The 24671-nt window shown below is 44.3% G+C and overlaps 1 protein-coding gene across 1 annotated transcript in view; it reads left to right on the forward strand.

The window, feature by feature from the left end:
• The window catches only part of CCNK (cyclin K), a 31397-nt gene extending 7171 nt beyond the window's left edge, over positions 1-24226 (forward strand). Inside the window, exons 2-12 of the mRNA XM_025392054.1 lie at positions 3909-4283; positions 4596-4844; positions 5489-5570; positions 7436-7567; positions 12732-12837; positions 13330-13387; positions 14179-14348; positions 14687-14952; positions 15578-15611; positions 19752-19823; positions 22867-24226. Of these exons, the coding sequence (XP_025247839.1) occupies positions 4648-4844; positions 5489-5570; positions 7436-7567; positions 12732-12837; positions 13330-13387; positions 14179-14348; positions 14687-14952; positions 15578-15611; positions 19752-19823; positions 22867-23492 (1743 nt within the window). The 5' untranslated portion in view covers positions 3909-4283; positions 4596-4647 and the 3' untranslated portion in view covers positions 23493-24226. The remainder of the gene's footprint in view (positions 1-3908; positions 4284-4595; positions 4845-5488; positions 5571-7435; positions 7568-12731; positions 12838-13329; positions 13388-14178; positions 14349-14686; positions 14953-15577; positions 15612-19751; positions 19824-22866) is intronic.
• The last annotated feature ends 445 nt before the right edge of the window (positions 24227-24671 follow it).

The raw sequence follows: 24671 nt of genomic DNA on the forward strand, positions 1-24671 counted from the left end.
CAATGACTACTTGTTTACCTGTGGACACATATTCATTTTTTGCCATGTTTACTGTGTGGTTGTGTTTTAGCTGAACTATTTGAAAGTAGGTTGCAGACATTAAGACACTTTACCCAAAATACTTCAGCCTTCATCTGCTCAGAATAAAGTCATTCTCCTGTGTAATCACAATATCTTTATTACCCCCAAAGAAAATTAACTGACAGTAATTCCCTTCCTGATATCCTGTAATATACAATTCATACTTAAATTTTTCCTAATTGTTTGAAATTTTTTTTTTTTTTAAAAGATCTAATCAAGGTTCACATATTGCATTTTGTTGTTAGCCCTCTTTAGCCTTTTTAAATCTAAGACAGTCTTTCAAAATGTTTTTTGATAATACTGACAGTTTTGAAGAGACCAGGTCGGTCGTTGAGTAGAGTGTCTCACCTTCTGGATGTGACTAATAGTTTCCGTGTTGTGCTTTTTCACTTACTCTCCTACCGTCAGTTTTTATTGTAAACCGGAAGTTCAGTCAAAAGTTTGCTTAAATTTAGGTTAAGCTTTTGGGGGACAAGAATACTGCATAGGTAGGTGATATTTATTTCTCATTGCAATTGGAAGTCACATAATGGGAGGTTTTCACCCTATTAGTGATGTCAACTGTGATCATTTTGTTAAGGATAAACTGTATTATTTTTTACAGTACTTAAAATCAGTGCTAGCAAAGTAGCATTTATTATCAGTAGCATTTTATTATCAGTAGTTATCAGTGCTAGCAAAGTATTATTCTCTCTCTATATTAATATTGTTATGGACACATAGATTGTATTTTATGATCAACTGCAGTCATTTTTCTTTTTACTATTCAAATTACCTTGAATTAGTCCAGTGGGCACCCATCATGATGATTCCTATGTCTTTTTTTTTTTCCCCTAGCAAATCATTCCTTCAGCAGCCCTATGTCTTTTGATAAGCTTTGATTGGTCTGAGTACATCCCAGGTAGGCTCCAACCCCAGACTGGAAAGAAAGCTGCTTCCTTTTAGAGGGTATTGGTATTGAAAAAGTTAAGATTTCAGAACTAGGTTTGTCATTCCTTCTTGGTACTTGAAAAGGAGAGAAATGGGATATATATGTATATATTTTTAACCGTGATTTATCTTGATATCTTCAGTTAAAGTTTAACATCACAGATTTTTTCTTAACATTTGGTTTTGTGCATGTGTACATTTGTTTTCTCTGCACTGAAAATCTTGGTTCCTAACAACATTAACATTTACATATTTGCTTTATTCCACAACATGCAAAAAAAATTTGTTTGAAAATTACAATATTAATGACACTACTAACAGTAGAGTAATGAAGTTTTACAATTTCCTTGGGGTCGGCCACGGTGGCTCATACCCATAATCCTAGCACTTTGGGAGGCTGAGGCAGGAGGATCGCCTACGGCCAGGAGTTTGATGCTGAAGTGAGCTAGGATCATGCCACTGCACTTCAGCCTGGATGACAGAGCAAGACTCTGACTAAAATAAATAAGTAAATAAATAAATAATTATTTTCAGTTCTTTTTGTCCTTAGAATATATCTCACTAAGCATGTAACAAGATCAGAAATTACTTGAAGTAAATTTTCTGTGTGGTTTTGTTGCCCGTTTGGTTTGAGTTTTAGGATTTGCTTCTTGATTTTTAGTTAAGTTTATGAGTCTGTTAAATATTTACATGATTCAAACATCAAAGGTTATAAAAGTACTCGGAAGGGAGTCAAGCTGAAAGAGCACCTAATGGCCACATTGGAATAGTTTGAGCAACAAAATAAATAATGATAGTGATAGTATTGGATTATAACCCAAAGAATAAAATACTCACACCTATACTAAAATAAATAAACAAATGGGAGAGAAGAAATGAATGTTAACAAAATGATTCCAAATAATAAATGTTGAAGCAGTAAAGGAAATAGAAAGTCACCATTAGAACACCACAGTTATTATCATCTCAGGTGAGTGCTAAAATTAGTAGATGAAACTTGAAGGAGAAACAGATATTTGTATAGTATTTTGCATTATAAAATATTTCCCCCAAAATATTTACTTACTACTGGGTGGCTTTAACATATGTCCACAGTTTCTTTGATGCCTCTTCCTCTAGAAAGTGGAACTTAATTCCTTTACCCTTGAGTGTGAGCTGGACCTTGTGACTTGCATCTAAGGAATAGAAGATAGGAAGGGAAAAATAATAATTTACAGTGAGAAACCTGGTAGACTCCATCTTAACCAAGAGCTCATGGTTAACATTAGTAAGTTATTCTGATACCACCTGCACCCAAGTATGATGTGTAGTTAATAGTGGTTATACCAAAGTTAATTTATTTTTTTTGATAAATGAACCATGGTTATGGAAGATGTTTGCATTAGGGAAAGCTAAGTGAAGGGTATAGACAAAAACTCATCTATCTTTACAGCTCTTCTATAAACCTACAATTAGTTTAAAATAAAAGCTTTCATAAAAAGGCAAAGCTGTATGAAAAGATATACACATAGAGAAGTCTTGTTTCCATTCCTGTCTTTTCCATCCTGTTTTTCCTTATTAGTAATTATTTTTTGAAGTACTTTTAAAAAATAGAGAGGTCTGGCTGGGCACGGTGGCTCACGCCTGTAATCCCAGCACTTTGGGAGGCCGAGGTGGGCAGATCATAAGGTCAGGAGATCGAGACCACCCTGGCTAACACAGCGAAACCCCGTCTCTACTAAAAATACAAAAAAATTAGCCGGGCGTGGTGGCGGGCGCCTATAGTCCCAGCTACTTGGGAGGCTGAGGCAGGAGAATGACATGAACCCGGGAGGCGGAGCTTGCAGTGAGTCAAGATCATGCCACTGCAGTCCAGCCTGGGTGACAGAGCAAGACTCCGTCTCAAAAAAAAAAAAAAAAAAAAAATAGAGATGTCTGTTTTTTTCCCCTCCTTTGTTACATGAATGCTAACATACTGTGTACACTATCCCGTACCTTGCTGATATGGAAGTCTCTCTGTCCAGTACTTAATGATCTTTCTCATTCTTTTTAACAGCTGTGGGGTATGCTGTTGTGTGCATGTACCATATTTTACTCAGCCAGTCCCCCGATGATGGGCGTTTGGGTTGTTTATAGTTTTGCCATTATAAATAACACTACAGCGAATAATCTTATGCACATGCTGTTTCATAGTTGTGACATTTCATAGTTACGACAATATTTTCAGAGTCGATTCCTAGCAGTGGGATTGCTGGGTCAAAGAGCAAATGCATGTGTAATTTTGTTGGATATCGTGAACCTCTCTGTGACAGTTGGACCATTTTGTACTCCCACCAGAAGCTTATAAGATCACCTGCTACTGTGTAGCCTTGCCAACAGAGCAAATTGTCAAACTTCGGGATTTTTGCCAATCCAGTAGGTGAGAATTGTGTCTCAGTGTGATACCTGATTATGAACAGGTCATGTTTTCTGAGGTTTTAATTAACTGGTCTCCCCCCACCCTTTGAACAGTGCCCAATTTAATCAGTCACACACAAAAATGTAAATTATTAGTTCAAGCTTTTGTCCAGGTACTTAATTCTTCCTCTTGGAAGAAAGATCACATTTCCTTCAGAGCTACCAGGTGCAAGGAGGAGAATACTCAGCCCCGCCATGTCACCCTCCCCACCAGAAATGAGGCAGGTACACAGAAAAGTTTTGGTTTCCAGATGAATTGGTGGGAGCCCTGGTCCAGAACCTGGCCACAGAGCTGCTGTTTTCTTGCTGACCAGATTAACCTGGCTCCAGCCAGCTCTTTCGGAACCCTTTTGATACCTCATTTGAAAATTTCTGCTGTCTCTGATCCAGGTTACAAATGACTTATTTGTAACAGTGGTCTGTAGATGAGATCCTTGGTATTTTTTTTTTCTTTCTCTCAGCATGGAGCTTTTGGAGAATGTCTTTATTCTGAATGAAAGAGAGGGAAGAGGATGAGAAAGCAAGAACAGTTTAAAGGAGCTCCTTCTCTCATGGACCACTTCCGTCCACCCACTCCCCAAATCACAAGATGCACATTTGGTTTACATCAGTGAATTCAGTGATTTGTGCAGATGTGAATTAACCAAATCCCATGACTCGTCTAAGTGAAAGTGCCTATATGGAATAAACTGAAAAGGGATGCTAGATGGAAGAGATGATTAGTTTTAGAACATAAATCTTTGTAAAGATTAAAACAGGCCCAGGTTTTACTGAAGCATGGAATCTGGACCAGTGTTAGAGTACTTGTGTGTCTAGTGAAGAAAAACCAGAAGAAAGTGAAATGTGCTTCGTTCCTTCCAAAACTTTGTCAAATAAAAAAAAATTAACCCTTTAATCTCAAGAGAGAGGGAGGAAATACTCTTCTTTTTTAAACTACCATGAAATTTGAGATTTATTAATATTAGTACTGGGGTCATCTTAACAGTATTGTGTTAAATTGGCTCTGGAGTTAGCCTGGGCTTGTAACTAGCTATTGACCGTATGGTTTCTACAGGAAATACTGATCCCAAACCAGGTACGATCTATGATTCTAGATTGCTTATAGTATGGAGTATTCCTTTCCAACTTTGCTTTTTTCTTTCTCATAGGATTCTAACATTTTCAGAGGACCTTTTGGAAAGAACAAGTCTACTTCAATAAATGAAGGAGAATAAAGAAAATTCAAGCCCTTCAGTAACTTCAGCAAACCTGGACCACACAAAGCCATGTTGGTACTGGGATAAGAAAGACTTGGCTCATACACCCTCACAACTTGAAGGACTCGATCCAGCCACTGAGGCCCGGTACCGTCGAGAGGGCGCTCGGTTCATCTTTGATGTGGGCACACGTTTGGGGCTGTATCCTGACTCTCCTTGGAGTCTGTTACAGATAGACTCCCCACTCACCACCAAGAAATAATTAGATTCTGTAGACAAAATATATAGTAATTTCTCTGTACCAGAGCAGTTCTTAAATATCTGTTTGAATGTTGTTTCTGGTGGAGGTTTTTCTCTTTCTGGTTTGTCATTTTGAAGGTGTAGACTTAGCCACTGAGGAGGTGGCCAGCCAGGAGGATATGAGGCACCCATGAGGATCACAGTTGAGGCTGGGCACAGTGGCTTATGCCTGTAATCCCCACACTTTGGGAGACCTAGGCGGGAGCATCCCTTGAAATTTGGAGTTCAAGACCAACCGACCAACCTGGGCTGCAGTGAGCCAAGATCACACCACTGCACTCCATCCTGGGTGACGGAGACACTGTCTCAAAAAAAAAAAAGATCACAGTTGAAGTGTTTCTAAAGGGTGTTAAAAGTATAAAACTTCAGCTTGCTAATTCTTGTACCAGAATTCTGACACCCTGAGATTCCCATCTCCTTACTTTGCCACTAATACTGTTTACTTTACCATTGATTTTGTGGTTGTTGTCTTTTTGTTTTTCTACATTTAACTAAGAATATAACCTGTAAAAGTTATTGGTTAGAGTCCTTAACCAGAACAACAGACACTATGATACCCTGGCAACTGGAATAATTTATTTTCATCGCTTCTATATGTTTCATTCCTTCAAGCAATTCCCAAGATATGTAAGTGTTTAAGTGTTTGAATTTTATTTTAATTCTCTGTCGTATGTTTTTATTTCCACACAGTTTGGTGGACTAATTGTAGTCTTTATTTTTCTCATATTTTCCAGAAAGTATTTATTTTTATGTGGTATATACTGTATATAAACAAAATCAAGTTTGAACTTTGTTTATTCTAATTAGCCATATTCAAGTCTTTTCACTTAGGCCAATATGGACCATAGTCATATTGCACTTTTTATGAAAGTTTACTCCTGTGTTACCTTTCCCAAGATAAATTTGGGCTTATAATTGAGACTCAACAAAGACCAAGAAAGCAAAATGGAGCAGAAGTTGTCTATGCCATGTCACTCATTCTTTGATTACTCCTCAAGACGTGCATTGTTTCTTACTCTCTGTGGGAGATAGGGTAGCTTTCAGTCCAGGGTAAGTGGTATGACATGCACAGAGCACATGATGGAAAGTGAGGCCATCGGAAGATACTGATAGAGAGCTGTGGCATTCAAGGAGGAGACGAATTACATCTTGGAGAGAGCAGGGAAAGTGCTAGGAGGAAGGTGCCAGCAATAAGGTAAGCCTTAAACGTACATAGGACATAGCCATGCCGTGATGGGCTAGGTTAGTGGTCCAACAGAAGCTAGCATAAGCAGAGGTAGGGGGAAGCATGTGACACATTGTCAGCCCAGCCAGGAGCTTGATTTGGCAGGAAGGGAGTGATGAAACCCTGGCTGGATAGGTAGACTGGGTCAGACCACAATAAGCCTTGAATGCCAGACTTCCAAAATTTGACTTTAGTGGGTGAACAATGCAGTTATTAAGAGGTTTCATGAAAATGACAGACTTAACAGGAAGGTCATTGCATTGATTTGTTTTGTTTGCTAAGATTTTAATTAGATTTACATACGTGTCTTCCTCACTGGTTGTGAAGTTCTTGAAGAAGGAGACCATGTTGGAATCAGTTTTGTACCCCTGGCAGAGTGTCTGACATCTAGTGTGATCAGGATTATGTGAGGAGAGTGGCGTGTAGGAAGGATTGGAGCGGGCAAAGAGAAGCTGAAGACAGCGCATTTCAGACCCCAGCGATATAGGTACTGAGCTAAGGTTGAGGCAACTGGAGGGACAGTTTCTTCATCCATTCAGGCTGCTATAACAAAATGCCTGAGACCCAATAATTTACACACAACAGAAACTTAACTCTTCACAGTTCTACAGCCTGGGAGGTGTAAGATCAAGGTGCTGGCAGATTCTGTGTCTGGTAAGGGTTTACTCCTCATAAAAGGGCTCCTTCTTGCTGTATTCTCAAATGATGGAAGGGAGGAACAAGCCCCTTGAGCCTCTTTTATAAGGGCAGTAATCCCATTCAGAATCACTTCCCAAAGGCCTCACTTACTCATACAGCCACCTTGGGAATTAGGTCTCAAGCTATGAATTAGGACATAAACGTTCAGACCATAGCAAAAAGAAAAGGAAACATGGGCAGTGCTGTTGAGATGGATTCCACAGGACTGTGTTTAGTTGTGCTCTTTCTTTTTCCACGGCAAAGCTTGCTATTTAGGGAGTTAATTTCAGATTGGAATATGAGAAGAAAATTTATTTATGTGGCTATTTTAGTTTTTGGCATTTTCTTTGTTTACATGACTTTTTTTTAAGAAAGTTAAATTTTAAATAATTTTTGAAGCTAGAGTTTTGGGGGATTTATTATGTATAAAATTTCCTTCAAGATTCTAGAGTATCAGAGTATTTGTGAATGATAAAAAGGAAGGTTGCGGAATGAGGAAGACCAGTTTATTATGAAGGCCAAAATTTATTGTATCTATTTGTGTGTGACCTTTGATAACAAAAATCAAGAACTTTTGTTTCTCTTTTAGGTGACAGGAGCCTGTTGCCTATTTCTGGCTGGGAAAGTAGAAGAAACACCAAAAAAATGTAAAGATATCATCAAAACAGCTCGTAGTTTATTAAATGATGTACAATTTGGCCAGTTTGGAGATGACCCAAAGGTAAGAACAATAATAACTTCCTGCCTTCTGGTCTTGATTCCTCTTGGTAGCATTATGATACAGTTCCACATGTTGACAATGCCTGTGGCCCTTGTGTCTGCCAGTCTCTTGAGTTCCTAAGAGGGCCTTCTGTAGAAGTTACTTTATGCTTTTGTAAGAAAGGAGGGAAGATCATGTAGCCTACACTTACTCAGTGCTTCCTTATGTGCCCAACAGTATTCTCAGCACTTTGGGGCAGTGGCACATTTCATGGATATGAGCAAAAATCCCCTTAATTGCCATTAGGACTCCACTTCTTAAGTGCAGTAGTGATGGCAGGGTTACAACTCCAGCTAGCTTCTGGGTCAAACAAAAGTACATATGCTGTATGTACACATACATGTGCCTACATATGCCATGTATCTTTTGCTTCCAAAGAATGTTGGAAAGTATCGACATTTGCAGCATTTTTATGCACCCAGAGCTTGATACTGGTCACACCACCCATCCTGTCCTTTCCATACAATACAACTCATGCCAGTGTCAGCAAGTGGTGCTCAAATAATTGTACATATCCTTTTATTGTGTTTTTAAAATACCACTTTTAGGGACCCGTGGCAGTGTTCCTCCACTCCCATTCTCATCAAGTTCCCCTTATTGCAACCCCTGTAACGCCTGATAATTATCCTTCATAACATTTATCACAGTTTGCAATTAAATAGATTTTCAAAAGTACTTTATTTAGGCCAAGGTGGGCAGATTGCTTGAGCCCAGGAATTCAAGACCAGCCTAGGCAACATAGCGAAACCCCATCTCTACTATATAAGAATAAACTGGCTGGGCGCGGTGGCTCACGTCTGTAATGCCAGCAGTTTGGGAGGCTGAGGCCAGTAGATCACGAGGTCAGGAGATTGAGACTATCCTGGCTAACACGGCAAAACCCCATCTCTATTAAAAATACAAAAAATTAGCCGGGTGTGGTGGTGGGCGCCTGTAAAGCCAGCTACTTGGGAGGCTGAGGCGGGAGAGTGACGTGAACCCAGGAGGCGGAGCTTGCAGTGAACTGAGATCACGCCACTGCACTCCAGCCTGGGCGACAGAGCAAGACTCTGTCTCAAAAACAAAAAAAAAAGAATAATATTACTTAAAAAAAAAAAAACTTTTTTTATTTTTTGCTGGGCATGGTGGCACGCACCTGTAGTCCCATTTACTTGGGAGGCTGAGGTAGGAGAATTGCTTAAGCCTGGGAGGCAGAGGTTGCAGTGAGCCGAGATCACACTACTGCATTCCAGCCAGGACGACAGAGCAAGACTCCACCTCAGGGGGAAAAAAAAAAGAAAACAACACTTTTTTTTTAGAGCAGTTTTATGTTCACAGCAAAAGTGAGTGGAAAGTACAGAGATTTCCCATATACCCCCCACCCCACACCTGCACAGCTTCCCCCATTTGCAGCATCCCCCCGCACCAAAGTGGTACATTTGCTACAACTGATGAGCCTGCATTGACACATCACCCAGAGTCCAAACTTTACATTAGGGTTCATTCTCAGTGTTGTACATTCTGTGGGTTTGGACATATGTATAGTAACATGTAGCCACCATTATAGTATCATATAGTCTATTTTCATAGCCTTAAAATTTTTCTGTGCTCCACCTGTTTGTTGCCTTCTCCCCGCTAACCCCTGGCAACCACTGATATTTTTACTGTCTCTATAGTTTCGCCATTTCCAGAATATCATCGAATTGGAATCATATAGGATGTAGCATTTTCAGATTAGTCTCTTTCACTTAGTGGTATGCATTTAGATAGTAGTATCCATTAGATATATTTTCATCAAATTATCACACACATAACTCCCTCCCCTTCTGAGCTGTAAGATGCATGAGAGCAAAGACTGTCGTTTTGTTTGATGCCTCATACAGTGGCAGGACAGAGTAGGCGTTCAGCAAGTACTTATGGAATAAATGTCAAACTAATGTTCTGAGGAAATGTCTAAATCACAGTTAAAGCAAAGCTAAAGCCAAGAAGTTCAGCACCATTCATGGTGGTGTTTTTCCCTAACTAGCTTGTATTGTCTCACAATAGTTATCTTTTTCTTTGCTGAGCATTATGTATGTATATACAGAATGTATAGTCGTTCTCCTCATTGCTTTGAGGAGTTAACAAGGGCCCAGAACACTTTTATATATATTGTGGTTGTGATTCACACTAGTATCTTCTAAGTATTGCCAATGTGGGTGACTCTTTTGAACTTAATTATAAATCCATTAATCTATTTATAAACATTTGAACCTATTAGGAACTCACAATAACTGCAACCAAAAATGCAGTTTTATGGAAATAATTTCACCATCAGATAATGTTTTCAGTGCGCGTGGGTATTTGATTTTTACTGAGTAATGGAGCCCTGTGTCCTGATGTGATAAGTCTGATTGTAGGAACATGCCGTGTTCAGTCACCCCCCTGTCACAGGGGCAGGTGAACCTTGTGGCTGGCAAGCTGTGCTTAAGGATAAGGCATCACACAGATCTGGGAACACGGCAGGGCGCAGACTCGTGGCAGCTGCTGGTTTGTGCTATCCCACGGTGCCTTGGGATAAAGTAAAGCCCCTTTTACTTTCAGCTTTTACCCACTATACCATGAAGTCAGGAAACCAGTCCCTGGTCCAGGAACACTGAGATAGAAGTTCTGCAGCTCTTGTGCCCCAGAAAATGAGAAAAGAAGGGTCACCATACCAATTAGATCTGAATGGGGGAGGGGGCTTTACAACCTGCCCCCTGCCTCTCTATCTCGCGCAGTCTTACTGGTGGGAGTCGGGGCCAAAGGAAAACACCTGGAGCTGGGAGCAGGGAAGACATCGTGGAACATGTTTTCCTCGGCAGAGAGGAGCGCAGTTCTTTTGTGGGGGCAGTATAAGTATTTAGGAAAAATAAGATCATGAGTCCCATGAAATTTTTTTTTTGCCTTAATTAGCTTTATTTTAGTCGTGTGGCTTTTCTCTGTAATGTTAATTATTGTTTCAGCCTTTGTTGGGCACTAGACATGAGGCACAAGGCAGAACAGACATGGTCTCTGCTCTCATGGACTCTGCAGTTGAATGGCAGGATAAATTTTAATCAAATGAGTATATAACTATTCAATTATGAGTTGTGGTGTATGGTATAAAAGATCGTTTAAGGTGCTATGATAGCATTACATCCAGGGACCCAGGCAACGGATAAATAGGGGCTGAGGGAAAGCTTTCCTGAGGAATGATGTTTGCTCAGAGGCCTAAAATGACCCTGTTAATTGAATATTTGGAAGACAGAGGGAAGGCAGGCCTTGGGCTATCCTGTAACAGTACATGGGCTACAGCCTGCAAGCCAATTGATACACTTGGTAAAAAGAATTGTTTCTAAATTTAGAGGAAATGTTGAAGCTTCTGGGAAGCAGGTGGTGACAATGACAAAGAAAAAAAATTTTTTTTTTTTTTTTTTGACACGGAGTCTCACTCTTGTTACTCAGGCTGGAGTACAGTGGCACAATCTCAGCTCACTGCAGCCTCTGCCTCCCAGGCTCAAGCGATTCTCCTGCCTCAGCTTCCCAAGTAGCTGGGGCTACGGGTGCCTTCCACTACGATTGGCTAATTTTTATATTTTTGGTAGAGATGGGGTTTCACCATGTTGGCCAGGCTGGTCTTGAACTCCTGACCTCAAGTGATCTGCCTGCCTCTGCCTCCCAAAGTGCTGGGATTACAGGCATGAGCCACCATGTCTGGCCCAATTTTTTTTTTTAACACTGTGTGAAAGTTTCTAAGATTTTAAAAAACTTTCATGAGAAAATGCTTGGGAAACTAGGGTTGAAAAACCGTAGTCTTGCCATGTAATTTGGAATAATAATTATTGAATCATCTCTGTATCCTATGAAATAATACCATGCTTCTAAATGAAAGCCAGTGACCTATGGGTCTCTGTACCTGTTGATGAGATTTACAGTCCTCTACAATGCCCTTTCTTTGATGCCAACCAAGGAATTCTCTCAAATTGTCCTCCCCGCACACAGTGTCTTGGTTGTGGTGTATGTTGTCTTTAAGCAGTAGGTGCACTCCAGCTGTGCAGGAGCTGAGTTCAAGACATTAGTCAGAGTATCATCAGAGGACATTCCATTAACAATAGCAACAGTAAAATATTCAAGGATAAACCTTGTGGAAACCTCGTTAGTGGAGTGGGGAGGACTTTAAAACAACTAAAGGACTGAAAAGATATTAATAAATTTTTGGAAGGAAAATTCAATATGGTTAAAAATCTCCATTCTCCCTAATTATTCTGTAAATCCACTGAGTTCCCAATGAGAATATTAATAGCATGTATGTTTTCTGGAATGATACTAAGTAAAATGGTACTAAAATTTGAGTGAAGGGGACATGCAGAATCAAGAAACAGTTTGTAAAAAAGAAGTAATACTTCAGCTATTGTATCCCACCCACATCCCTTTGATCCTGGTCCAGGAGTAGGCAGACATAGCAGTGAACAGAAAAGATAGTGTGTATAGGCAGACATACGCACATAGTTTAGGAGGTGATTTAGGTAGCATTTTAAATAAAATTGGAAATGATCATTTATTCAGTAAGTGATGTTGGGACAGTTTATTTCAAATAAATGAAAGATGTAAACACAAAATTGATTTGTCCCCATTCACACATAATACACTATATGTGTACATGAGTATATATACACACACATACACACACACTGTTACAACTTATCTGTCTGAGTTTTCATGAGGCTGGCTATCATAAACTCTTTCTTGCTTAAAATGTTTTCAATGAAAATTCCTAAAAGATTGCGTTTTTTAAATTTAAGGTCTTGAAAGAAATTACAGTTTAGTCAAATTATCAGTAACGTAAAGATCTGTTTTGTAAAGGGAGACTCATGTGTATTGAAAATAATAATATATTTAAGTATCTTTTTGTTTTCAGTATTTTTTTTACATTAACCCTCTGCTTTGTCTGCCTGTTTGGGATCTTTTCAGAATTTATCAGTGTCTCTGAGCATGTTAAAAGTCTGAGTGGGAGAGAAAGGAATGAAAAACAGTTGCTACAATATAACTTGAAGAAAGAATAAATAGACAGGAAAGCTCACTTTTGTAATGCTGCTTGAGACCTGCAATTGTAATTACTATCCTAACATTTGTGGTTGATTTTTAGGAGGAAGTAATGGTTCTGGAAAGAATCTTACTGCAGACCATCAAGTTTGATTTACAGGTAGAACATCCATACCAGTTCCTACTCAAATATGCAAAGCAACTCAAAGGTAAGAAGAAAGTTTTCAGAAGAACTTTTTCGTTCTGAAATCAAGTCTTTATAATTTGATTATAAAGACTCAAATTATGCTTCTCAAAAGAGGAAAACAAAGTTTGATGTGTAAAATACCAAGGACGTGGCTTGCTCAGTCAATTCAGTATGGCAGCTGTTAATGCTGTTTCCTTTTATGTATAAACGGGCTCTGTCATCCAGTTGCCAAGTGATACGAGAGGCAGGAAAATGAGTCAGAATTTTTTAAACGGACTAATAAACTTAGCCTTGGAGCCAGGTTTTCCATACATGGTGGTTCAGCGTAGGTCGTGAGGAGGAAGAAGGGATAGGACGTGGACCCACGTCGTTCATCCTTGTTTCCCAGGCAAAAGCTCTTTGCTGTGTATTTGAGTAGTGCTGAACACTTGGTAGGTTTTCAATAAATACTTGCTGCTGCCTGTGAACTTTTTTTCCTATTGCTATTAATTTACCTTTTTGTCTCCATTTCTAGGTGATAAAAACAAAATTCAAAAGTTGGTTCAAATGGCATGGACATTTGTAAATGACAGGTATACATATTCAAATGTTGATCAATTATAGTGTTTTAAAATAGGCAAAGACTTTATGGGCCATTTCATCTAAACCCCTCATTTTATGTCAGAAGAAATTGACTTGCCCTGGCTTGAGGAGTCAGTTAATGGCAAAGCTGTGGCTGGCGTCTAGGTCATCTGCTTCCCAGCAGAGGGTTTCCTTCTGCTCGCCGTGGCATGGTGGCGTGAGGTGCTGACCTTTTATCACCAGTCTGAAACATAAGTCCAAAACAGTACACTGGAGAATTTTGAAAACTCAATACTTAGAGCCCATTTGGTTCTGCAAAAATATACTTCCTGGTATCATTTTAGAACCTTGACATTCTTTTGAGAGGCCAGGGATCTAATGAAGGACCATGGTGGGAAACAGAATGCCTGTGAATGGAGTTGCTGCCAGCCCCATCCCACCTCAGTCAGTGAAGTTCTCTCACATTTGACTTCCCCCGTAAGATTTCATTTGAAGAAACAGCGGAGTGGCTAGGATATTAACAGTTTGAATAACATAAGTCATTTTCATTGATGTAGCGATTTTTGGATGTGCTAGAATTCTTCTGATTCTTTAAGGAATAGATAAATTATTAACTGTGGTTAAAGTAACTTAGTTGGGTACCCTTAGAAGAGTAAAGACGAGTTTTTTTTATTTATAGTACTTTAATTAAATTTAGGGGAGAATAAGCAAATTAATGGTTAGTTATGGCATCTCCATGTGCTGGTTTGATCATAAATGTTAGATCATATAATCTAACCTTTTTTTTTTCTTGTTGAACTAGTCTCTGCACCACCTTGTCACTACAGTGGGAACCCGAGATCATAGCAGTAGCAGTGATGTATCTTGCAGGACGTTTGTGCAAATTTGAAATACAAGAATGGACCTCCAAACCCATGTACAGGAGATGGTGGGAGCAGTTTGTTCAAGATGTCCCAGTTGACGTTTTGGAAGGTACCAGGCATGCTAAGCTTTCTTGTGAGGATGTTCCATGTTGCGATTATTCTTCCATGTGTACCCTGAGTCCCAAGAATGGATTTTCCCAAATAGACACGTGAGCAATATTTCAGAAGCATCGTTAATTAAATTATCTAATAGTTTCCACTTTGTCCAAACACATACTTCTGATGAACTGAAAACACACCACTATTGCACACAACAAAGATGGGTTGAGTTGTAAATGTGATTCATGCTTAGGTCCTCGTAGGGGTATCCTAACTGATTCTTTATCCAGGTAAAATTTTATTTAAAGTGCCAATTTGTGTAAAATGTGATTGTTGGCTATCATTTAGACATCTGCCACCAAATCCTGGATCTTTACTCACAAGGAAAACAACAGATGCCTCATCACACCCCCCATCAGCTGCAACAGCCCCCATCTCTTCAGCCTACACCACAAGTGCCGCAAGTACAGCAGTCACAGCCGTCTCAAAGCTCCGAACCATCCCAGCCCCAGCAGAAGGACCCCCAGCAACCAGCCCAGCAGCAGCAGCCAGCCCAACAGCCCAAGAAACCCTCTCCGCAGCCCAGTTCTCCCCGACAGGTTAAGCGAGCCGTGGTGAGTGGGCCGAAGCAGGCCCTGGGTAGAGCGGGCTTTCCAGGTGGCAGCCACACTTGAGCACTGTTCCCATTTCTAAGTGAGCACAGGGAACACTGGAAGCAGGGGGCGTTCACCGAAACTCGCAGTCCAACTGCTTGTTGGTGGGGAGCCTAAAAACGAAGGTGCTCCAAGGACAGGCTGCCTCAGAACCAGGAGGGGACTGTCTGCCCGGCTCCAGCCCTGCTGCCTGTTTCATCCCTGCCAGGGTTCTGAAGCCTGACAGGGTGTTGTTGCTGTGTCCTAGCAGTGTTGTTGTGCATGCTGCTTCTATGCAGCTGACTGACCCCAAACAGTGGACTCTTTCCTGCACCCAAGTGGTCCTGAAACTTAGTGTTTACTCAGAACTCACCATTCAGGAAAGCTAGTCATTCTGTCTTATTTGGTAAATGGAAAGAGGAAGGGAGCAGAAATGATGATCTGGTAGGTGCCATGGTTTGCCCTCAGAGTTCAGGCCGGAAATGATTTTTGTCTGAGGCTGTTCAGAGTGACTGCTGTCACTGATTCCGATGGTAGCTGGATAAGGCATTTTTTCTCATCATACTCGGGATCCCAGCTAACAATTGTATATTTTCTTTTGTAACAGGTTGTTTCTCCCAAAGAAGAGAACAAAGCAGCAGGTAATTTCCTGTTCTGATGTTTTGGTTTTTAGTTTTATGTGTTTATATGCAAAACTTTAAATTCTTAGCCAACATTGTTTCTTTTCAGATTTAAATTGGCCTTAAATCTTAACTTTGGAGCTCATCTAAAACTTCCATCAGCATTGTCTTTCTGTTCATCACGTGATCATAGATTTTAAAATTGTGCTCTTACGAAGCTATCAATACAGAAAACATTACTGGCAATAAAAATGTACTCAGTAACATATATAAAAATATAATTAGGGGTGTAGGAGAACTGTTGCTGCAATTTTAGTTTTACAGATGAGTTACCCCCATCACAGCAGCAAGAGTCCTCTCCCAAGCACCAAGCCACAGCACATGGGGTGGGCAGTGGGGGCAGGTGTGCTGCCCAGACTGCCCCGACCTGGCCCAGCCCAGCTGCCCATGCAGGCAAGGCCTCTTTTAAACACACTTGGGTTGAGGGGGTGTCACATGTCTAGAACCCAAAGTTAGTTCACGTCTATATTGGAAATAAACAGAAGGAGCGAGCAAAATTGGAACAATTACAGAACAGAAAGTTAGAAATGTTTTGTCACAGGATCAGTCCACCTGTCATACTGAACTCTTTGAAGGCACAGACCCCATGGACTCATTTGTCCTTCTTTGTTACTTGGTTCTTAGTTCCAGTAGTTCCTGATTCTTAGAACCATGTTCTTGGTTCTTTTTTTTTTTTTTTTTTTTTTTTTTTTTTGAGACAGAGTCTCGCTCTGCCGCAGTGGCCGGGTCTCAGCTCACTGCAAGCTCCGCCTCCCGGGTTCACGCCATTCTCCTGCCTCAGCCTCCCGAGGAGCTGGGACTACAGGCGCCGCCACCTCGCCCGGCTATGTTCTCGGTTCTTAGTTCCATTTATTAAACTGCTGTGAAATCTTACAGTTATGATAGAGCTACTTTTTTTTTTTTTTCTTTTTTTCAGTATATTTGAGGGAATAATGAGTTCAGTACAGGTGAAGAACTGCCGTCCTCTTTTTTTTTGAGACAGAATTTTGCTCTTATTGCCCAGGCTGGAGTGCAGTGGTGCAATCTCAGCTCACCGCAACCTCCACCTCCTGGGTTCAGGTGATTCTCCTGCCTCAGCCTCCCAAGTAACTGGGATTGCAGGCATGCACCATCAGGCCCGGCTAATTTTGTATTTTTAGTAGAGACAGGGTTTCTCCATGTTGGTCTCGAACTCCCGACCTCAGGTGACCTGCCCACCTCGGCCTCCCAAAGTGCTGGGATTACAGGCGTGAGCCTACAGGTGAATTTTTTAATTAGCTTCATATTGACCAACATTAAACGTGAGACACAAGAATGGGCCGCGCTCCATGCTACATGAAATGCAGTTGAGTTGAGTTGACATGCAGGTCTGTCAGAGTCGGGAAACAAGCTACATGCAACCTTGAAGGAAGAGTTGCGTTTGAGCAGCGGGCGCGGACGGGTGGATGGAGCAGTAAGGTGGAAGGTTCTGATACGGTCTAAAACGTGGGTTAGGACCAGATCACAGAGTTTACCTGGAGGACTATGAGTTTGGCAGAGGCAAGGGAAGCCATTGGAGATTTAGCAGGGGAATGGCTTCATCTAAATTCATTTGAGAACGAGTGCCCTGGCAGCAGTAAATAGGGCAAGTGGTTGGGAATGGGGAGAATCTTGCTGGCACCCATGGGAAACATGGTGAAACATGGGTGGCCTCGGCGTGCTGGCTGCGGGGCACAAAGGACAGGTCCAGGGGAAACTTTATAGAGGAACTCAGCTGTGCGATGCCATGCCGGAGACCACTGGCTGCAGAGGGCTACAAGCACTGAGAATGTGGCTGGGTCAAATTCTGAAGCACTGACAGTACAAAATACACAGAGATTTCCAAGAAAGGAAAACATAAGACATCTCATTAGTAAAGCTTTATATTGGTTCATGTTGAAATAAAATTTGCGATCTATTGGGTTAAACAAATTTTGATCCTTTTTCCTTTTATTTCCAGAGTCTTGCTCTGTTACCCAGGCTGGAGTGCTCCTTTTACTTGTTCAAGTGGTTTCTGGCACACTTGTAATCCCAGCACTTTGGGAGGCCAGGGCATGATTTGAGCCCAGGAGTTCCAGGCCAGACTGGGCCACGTAGGGAGACCCCATCACTACACAAAATTTAAAAATCAGCTGGGCGGCCGGGCGCAGTGGCTCAAGCCTGTAATCCCAGCACTTTGGGAGGCCGAGGCGGGTGGATCACGAGGTCAGGAGATCGAGACCATCCTGGCTAACATGGTAAAACCCCGTCTCTACTAAAAATACAAAAAACTAGCCGGGCGTGGTGGCGGGCGCCTGTAGTCCCAGCTACTCGGAGGCTGAGGCAGGAGAATGGCGTGAACCTGGGAGGCGGAGCTTGCAGTGAGCCGAGATCGCGCCACTGCACTCCAGCCTGGGTGACACAGCGCGAGACTCCGTCTCAAAAAAAAAAAAAAAAAATCAGCTGGGCATGGTGACGCCACACCTATGGTCCCAGCTATGGGAGGCTGAGACAGCAGGATCACTTGAGCCTGATTGGTTGAAGCTGCAGTAACCATGATTACACTACTACACTCCAGCCTGAGTGACAGAGCGAGACCCTGTCTCAAAAAATAAAGTGGCGCCTGGAAAGTTTAAAAGTATAGATATGTGGTTCTCAGTTATATTGCTGTTGGACAGCCCTGATGTAGACAGCCTTAGCTATTAACAGCTGTGGAAAAAGGCAGGAGGTGGGTACTTGAGGTGAGAGTAATACCATTTACAGGATACAGAGGGAAAAGGTGGAGTGTGAGGTGCTGATTGCTGGGTCTAGGGATGGGTCATGGTTTTGGTGGCAAGAGGGACACTAGAAATGTAGGTTTGTAGTTGTCCACTCAGGGGCTTTGGACTCTGAGGAAGAGGGTGAAGAGAGGAGGTCCCTGGACCTTGAATTGAGCCTGTATTTGAGATGGAGGAAATCCAGAGAAAGAGGCCAATGATGGCAGAGGAGACTCAGATCTGAGTGGTGTACAAGCCAGAAGAAAGTACATTTCAGGGCCGGGCGCGGTGGCTCAAGCCTGTAATCCCAGCACTTTGGGAGGCCGAGACGGGCGGATCACGAGGTCAGGAGATCGAGACCATCCTGGCTAATACGGTGAAACCCCGTCTCTACTAAAAATACAAAAAACTAGCCGGGCGAGGTGGCGGGCGCCTGTAGTCCCAGCTACTCGGGAGGCTGAGGCAGGAGAATGGCGTAAACCCGGGAAGCGGAGCTTGCAGTGAGCTCAGATCCGGCCACTGCATTCCAGCCTGGGTGACAGAGCGAGACTCCGTCTCAAAAAAAAAAAAAAAAAAAAAGAAAGTACATTTCAGGAAGAAAAAGCCTCAACATGCAAACAGAAAAATAGGGTTCTTTTTCAGTTGCAATGTGCACGCTGCCTTCTTAAACAGAAGAGATTGGACTTCCCTTGGGCTGCCTTGGAGACCTAGTGCTGTCATTGTGGATTCTGGCTACGTGCCACTGCCTGACCCGGAAGGGTGGGCTGTTTCCTCCACCTCAAGGGGTCCCAACTGCTGGGCTTTTATGAGCGGCACATTCTTCTGCCATCAGCGTGTCAGCCTCCAGAGCTCTACTGACTCCAGTTAATGTGCTGCTTCTGACGTGCTGCCAACTGGAAGTCAGTATTTGGGAGAGAGAAAATAACCTATGTCTAAGAATGAAAAGATAGACCCTCTTGTGAACCCTCAGGGGACTCAGTGACATCATGTTGCTCCTCTGGACCTTTCTTTGTGTCCTCTGTACCAGGGAGGACTCCAGACAGGTCATACGTGCTCATGAAGACATTGCTCTGCTGGTCTCACATGGTTGGAAGGACTTGTGTGAAGTGGTCAGCAAGGAAACTTAGGTAGACGTGGAAAATGGGCTGCCTGTGGGAAGCTCACAGGTCTTTTGGAGGGAGGTGATATTTCATTTGTTAACAGGATTCAGGCATAATGGTTTAGCTGAAACCTTCCTCAAGTTCCCTTAAAGCCTTGGTCATCTCTGTTGTTTTTCTCCAAAGAAATCTCTGCCAGTACATTTTTCGTATTACATGCTTATTCATGTGAAGAAGTATGAGTGGTTTTCTAATCTGCTTTTTCTTCGTAGAACCACCACCACCTAAAATTCCCAAAATTGAGACGACTCACCCACCGTTGCCTCCAGCCCACCCACCTCCAGGTAAGCATCTGCCGAAGCAGCTTGGCCAGCTGTGCACATCGCCGCTGAATAGTGGATGCAGCAGGTCCTGGGAGCTTAGAAAAGGAAGACTATGGGGCCCAGATTGACAGCGTCAGCCACGGGCAGGAATCTTTGCAAAACTGTTCTCGGGCCGGGCGCAATGGCTCGTGTCTTTGATCCCAGCCCTTTGGGAGGCTAAGGCAGGGGAATCATCTGACCCCAGGAGTTCGAGGTCAGCCTGGGCAACGAAGTGAGACCCTGTCCAAAAAAATTAGCCAAGTGTAGTAGCACACGCCTGTAGTCCCAACTATCATTTGAGCCCTGGGCAGTCAAGTGAGCTATGATTGCACTGCTGCACTGCAGCCTGGGTGAAAGGGAGGCCCTGTCTCAAAAACAAGTTCTCATTTTGACCAGGTATTTTGAGAATGTTGTAAATTGTTAAGTATATCTGAATATTCTCTGACCTCTCACATCCAGAAATGCTAAACTACACATTGTATTAGAATCAGTTTTAGGAAAGAAAGCCAAACCCTGCGAACTGAACGTTTATGCAGATGGAGGCAGGGTTACTGTGGCTGCCAGGCTCTGGCCGCCCCCACACCTGCTTCCTGTTGGTGGTGTGTCATCTTACGCATTTTGAAGAATAAGCAATTGTACAGAGTAAATGAAAGAGTGAAAAGTTCTCAACAGGTACATGGTAAGCTGGAAAGCCTCTCTGATACCACTGGACATAGAAAAGCTGTAAAGTAGATGGCATTCTTTACCTGTGGCACCATTTCAGAAGGTGACACACTAGAGAAGGCCTGAGTGACCTGTGTTTTCTTTCCGAAAGATGGTTAATACTCCGGAGGCTTCCGAGCCTCTGTCAGCAGCTCCTCCAGCCTGCTGCACTCACTGTTGGTTGGTGCACGTGGCTCACACTGGGGCTCACAGCACCATGTGCCCGTAGCAGATGTGCCACAGATTACATTTCTGTTTTTACTCAATCATGATAGTGTTTGTGCTTTGGGAGAACAGAGGTGTCATTTTCCACTTTGGGCCAAATCCCAAAACTCCCGATTCAATATGAACTTTACTTAAAAAAATGCTTGCGGCTGCTCATGAAGCATTTAAGGAGCACCTCCTCACCAAGTACAGTTCCCCTGGTCCAAGCCTGGGGCTGTGCCTTCACTGAGGAGACGGATGGTTCACCTGGGGAGCCCGGGGCGGCCAGAGGGGTGCTGCTGCCTCCAGGGCACTGAGTAGCTGCTGTGGAGGCCTCAGAGCTCTGCTCCCTCCCCCATTACAGACAGCCAGGAGTAGGCCTGGAACTTGAGTGGGACCTGGGAACCAGATACACTGCCAGGAGGCCATGGCTGAAGAGAGCAGGGCCTGGGAGGCACAGTAAAGCTGGGCCACGAGGAAGGGAGGGAAGCACGCTTCCTGGGAGGCCCTAGACCATGGGAAGAGGTGTTCAGGTCAGCAGTGATGTTTAGGGAGCGGTTTGGTGGCAGTGTATGGCACTTGGTCAGGAGCAAGTGTGCAGAGGGAATGGGGTGCCGAGGATAGACCCCCACTTGCTGTTCCAGCTCAGGCACAGAGCACAAGGGCGGGTGCACTGGTGACTTGAAGATTCAGGCTGCAGGGTCGAGTGTTGGAAGAGTTGGCTTCTGCAAGGTAGAGGAGCAGGCCTGTGGGCCCAGGTGGCTGTGGAGTGACACACAGGAGGCATTGAAGGGTGTCAGCGCTTTTCTGCACCTCTTTTTTAGTCAGCTTCTGGAACCACAGGGCATCTGGCCCTGACCTGGAGCCAAAGCCAGTTCTCTAAGGCCAGGCATATATGGCCTTCCTGCCCAGTGGCTGGCGAGGGCTGATCTGCACAGGCAGGTCCCCAGTGGCACACCTGTTACCAGCCCAATCAATCCTGCTCATGCTCGCTGTGGCAAGATCAAACGGGTTGTGTGCCAATGGCCACGTCTACACAACCAGGATGTCATGCTCTGCCTTCCCTAACCCAAGTGCCTGGGGAACCAGAAGCATCTTCATGGCCTTTGTCCTCTTTATGTTCTCTGGAACCAGAAATGTTGTGCCAATGGTTTGTCTCCTGTGCTGCCTTGGGAAAGGACACTCATTCTGTGTGTTTGGCTACTTGTGGTGGGGTGTTCCGACGCCATTTTCCAGGGGTCTGATGGTGACCAAGAGACCACAGGCCAAAACGTGTTAAATAAGGCTTTGGCGGAAGGGGGCATGAGGGCTCATGGGCTGGGAGGCGCTGCGGGAGGGACCTGAGGCTGGTTCCGAGCACAAGTATCTTGGGTGTGCTCGACACCTAGTGCTGCCTATCCCTGCTGCAAACACACAGCAGCATGCACACACACGCAGCATGCACACACAGGCAGCATGCACACACACGCAGCATGCACACACACGCAGCACGCGCACGTAGCACGCAGCACGCACGCGCAGCACGCCTGCACACACTCCTCTCAAGGAGGCTGCTATCTGAGAGTACGCAGTGGGGTTTGATCTAGCCCCTCTTGAGTAGAATAGAACCTGAATTGCTGCTTCGATGGGTACATTGGGAATGTCAGAGACTTGTACAGAATTATTTTAAATGCCATCACATTCATTTGACCAACTCTGAGGCTTTCTGCAAAATGCCACTGCTGCAGACAGGAGTTCAGTGTGGCCCTGACTCTTGGGGTCAGTTTCTGAAGGCAGAAAAACAGAGGAGCCCCCACACGTTTTACACTAGGAAGAGGGGGCTGGGGCCAGGGCACAAGGGGGCTTCGTGTGCTGCTGAGACTGCCTGCGGGTGGTGTGGTTAGGGCTGAGGGAGGGAAAACCCCAGCTTGTCGCAGACAGGGTGGAGGGCCTTTTTGACAAATGGTGGGGAGACATCTGGTGGCATCAGGACATGGGGCACGGGCCCATGTGTTGGGCCACAGAGGAGGGGGCAGCTGCTCCCTGCTCCTCTGTAAAGATGGCCCTGAAGGGCCAGGAGGCACTGAAAAAGCAGCTATTGCTTGCAGAGGCCGGGCACCAACACATCTCTCTCCTGCAGACCGGAAGCCTCCCCTCGCTGCTGCCTTAGGTGAGGCTGAGCCGCCGGGCCCTGTGGATGCCACTGACCTCCCCAAAGTCCAGATTCCTCCTCCGGCTCACCCGGCCCCTGTGCACCAGCCACCGCCGCTGCCACACCGGCCCCCGCCCCCGCCCCCCTCCAGCTACATGACTGGGATGTCCACCACCAGCTCCTACATGTCTGGAGAGGGCTACCAGAGCCTGCAGTCCATGATGAAGACCGAGGGACCCTCCTACGGTGCCCTGCCCCCCGCATACGGCCCACCTGCACACCTGCCCTACCACCCCCATGTCTACCCACCCAATCCGCCCCCGCCACCTGTGCCTCCTCCCCCAGCCTCCTTCCCCCCACCTGCCATCCCGCCCCCTACTCCTGGCTACCCCCCACCCCCACCCACCTACAACCCCAACTTCCCACCCCCACCCCCACGCCTGCCCCCTACCCACGCAGTCCCCCCTCATCCTCCTCCAGGCTTGGGCCTGCCTCCAGCCAGCTACCCACCTCCTGCCGTCCCCCCTGGAGGACAGCCCCCTGTGCCCCCGCCCATTCCCCCACCTGGCATGCCTCCAGTTGGGGGGCTGGGGCGGGCAGCCTGGATGAGATAACGTGAGCCTTTTTTTCCCCCTTTGTTTTTTTTAACAAGTTTTTCTAATCGACTTGCAGAGTAGTTGAAGTGGGTAAGCAGCAGGGTACCTTGTATAATGCTCGACAGTTGCAGTATGGGAAGAATGGAGCAGGCCCCTGGGATAAAATCAGGGTGGTCCTCACATCTAGAGGACGGGGACAGCCAGCTTTCAGAGTAGCCTCATCAGCGCCCTTGCAGTCTGACTGTGTACACTTGGTTCAGCTAATGTCTGAGAGTCCTGCACTGGGTTACTTTATACTAGTGAAGATGTTAACCAGCCATATTGGCTCAATAAATAGCTTCGGTAAGGAGTTAATTTCCTTCTAGAAATCAGTGCCTACTTTTCCTGGAAACTCAATTTTAAATAGTCAAATTCCATCTGAAGTCAAGCTGTTGTCATTTTCATTCAATGACGTTCTCTCCCATGACACCCAGAAGGGTCAGAAGAACCACATTTTTGATTTATAGATGTTTGCATCCTTTGTATTAAAATTATTTTGAAGGGGTTGCCTCGTTGGATGGCTTTTTTTTTTCCTCCAAGGAGAAGGGGAGAAATGTACTTGGAAAGTAATGTATGTTTACATCTATTTGCAAATTCCTGTACATAGAGATATATTTTTTAAGTGTGAATGTAACAACATACTGTGAATTCCATCTTGGTTACAAATGAGACTCCTTCAGTCAGTTATCCAAATAAAAGCAGTTCTGAAACTATCCCTTTCTTTGTTAATGGGTGGAAGGTAGGGCTCCAGGCCTTCGCAGTCCCTGGGTGATAAAATTTGTAGAAGCCCTCCTTCCGGACCCTGGGTACCGGGAGAGGCCTGGCTGCAGTTCACAGGAGCCAGAGCCAACCCCACTGCCTCCCAGGGCACTCTGGGTGGATCGGCACATTTGCCTGCCAAGCCAGCCTGCACCTATCCTCTGCCTGCCTTGGTTTCCTTTGGAGGACCTGGTTGAGTTCCAAACCAGCTTGAAACTTTTAAGCCTTGCTGCATAGAACACACACAGGAACACAGGCTTGGGTTTGAAACCCTTTCCACTTCTGGCCTGCGATGAGACGGAGGCAGCTGGAGGAGCAGCGGCCTCACCATCCACCTTGAGGGGCCAGGGCTGTGTCTGTGGAAGGGGCCCCGACTGAGCCCCCATCTGAGGTGCTTGA

This window comes from Theropithecus gelada, chromosome 7b (assembly GCF_003255815.1).
Source record: "Theropithecus gelada isolate Dixy chromosome 7b, Tgel_1.0, whole genome shotgun sequence".
NCBI classification, from domain to species: domain Eukaryota; kingdom Metazoa; phylum Chordata; class Mammalia; order Primates; family Cercopithecidae; genus Theropithecus; species Theropithecus gelada.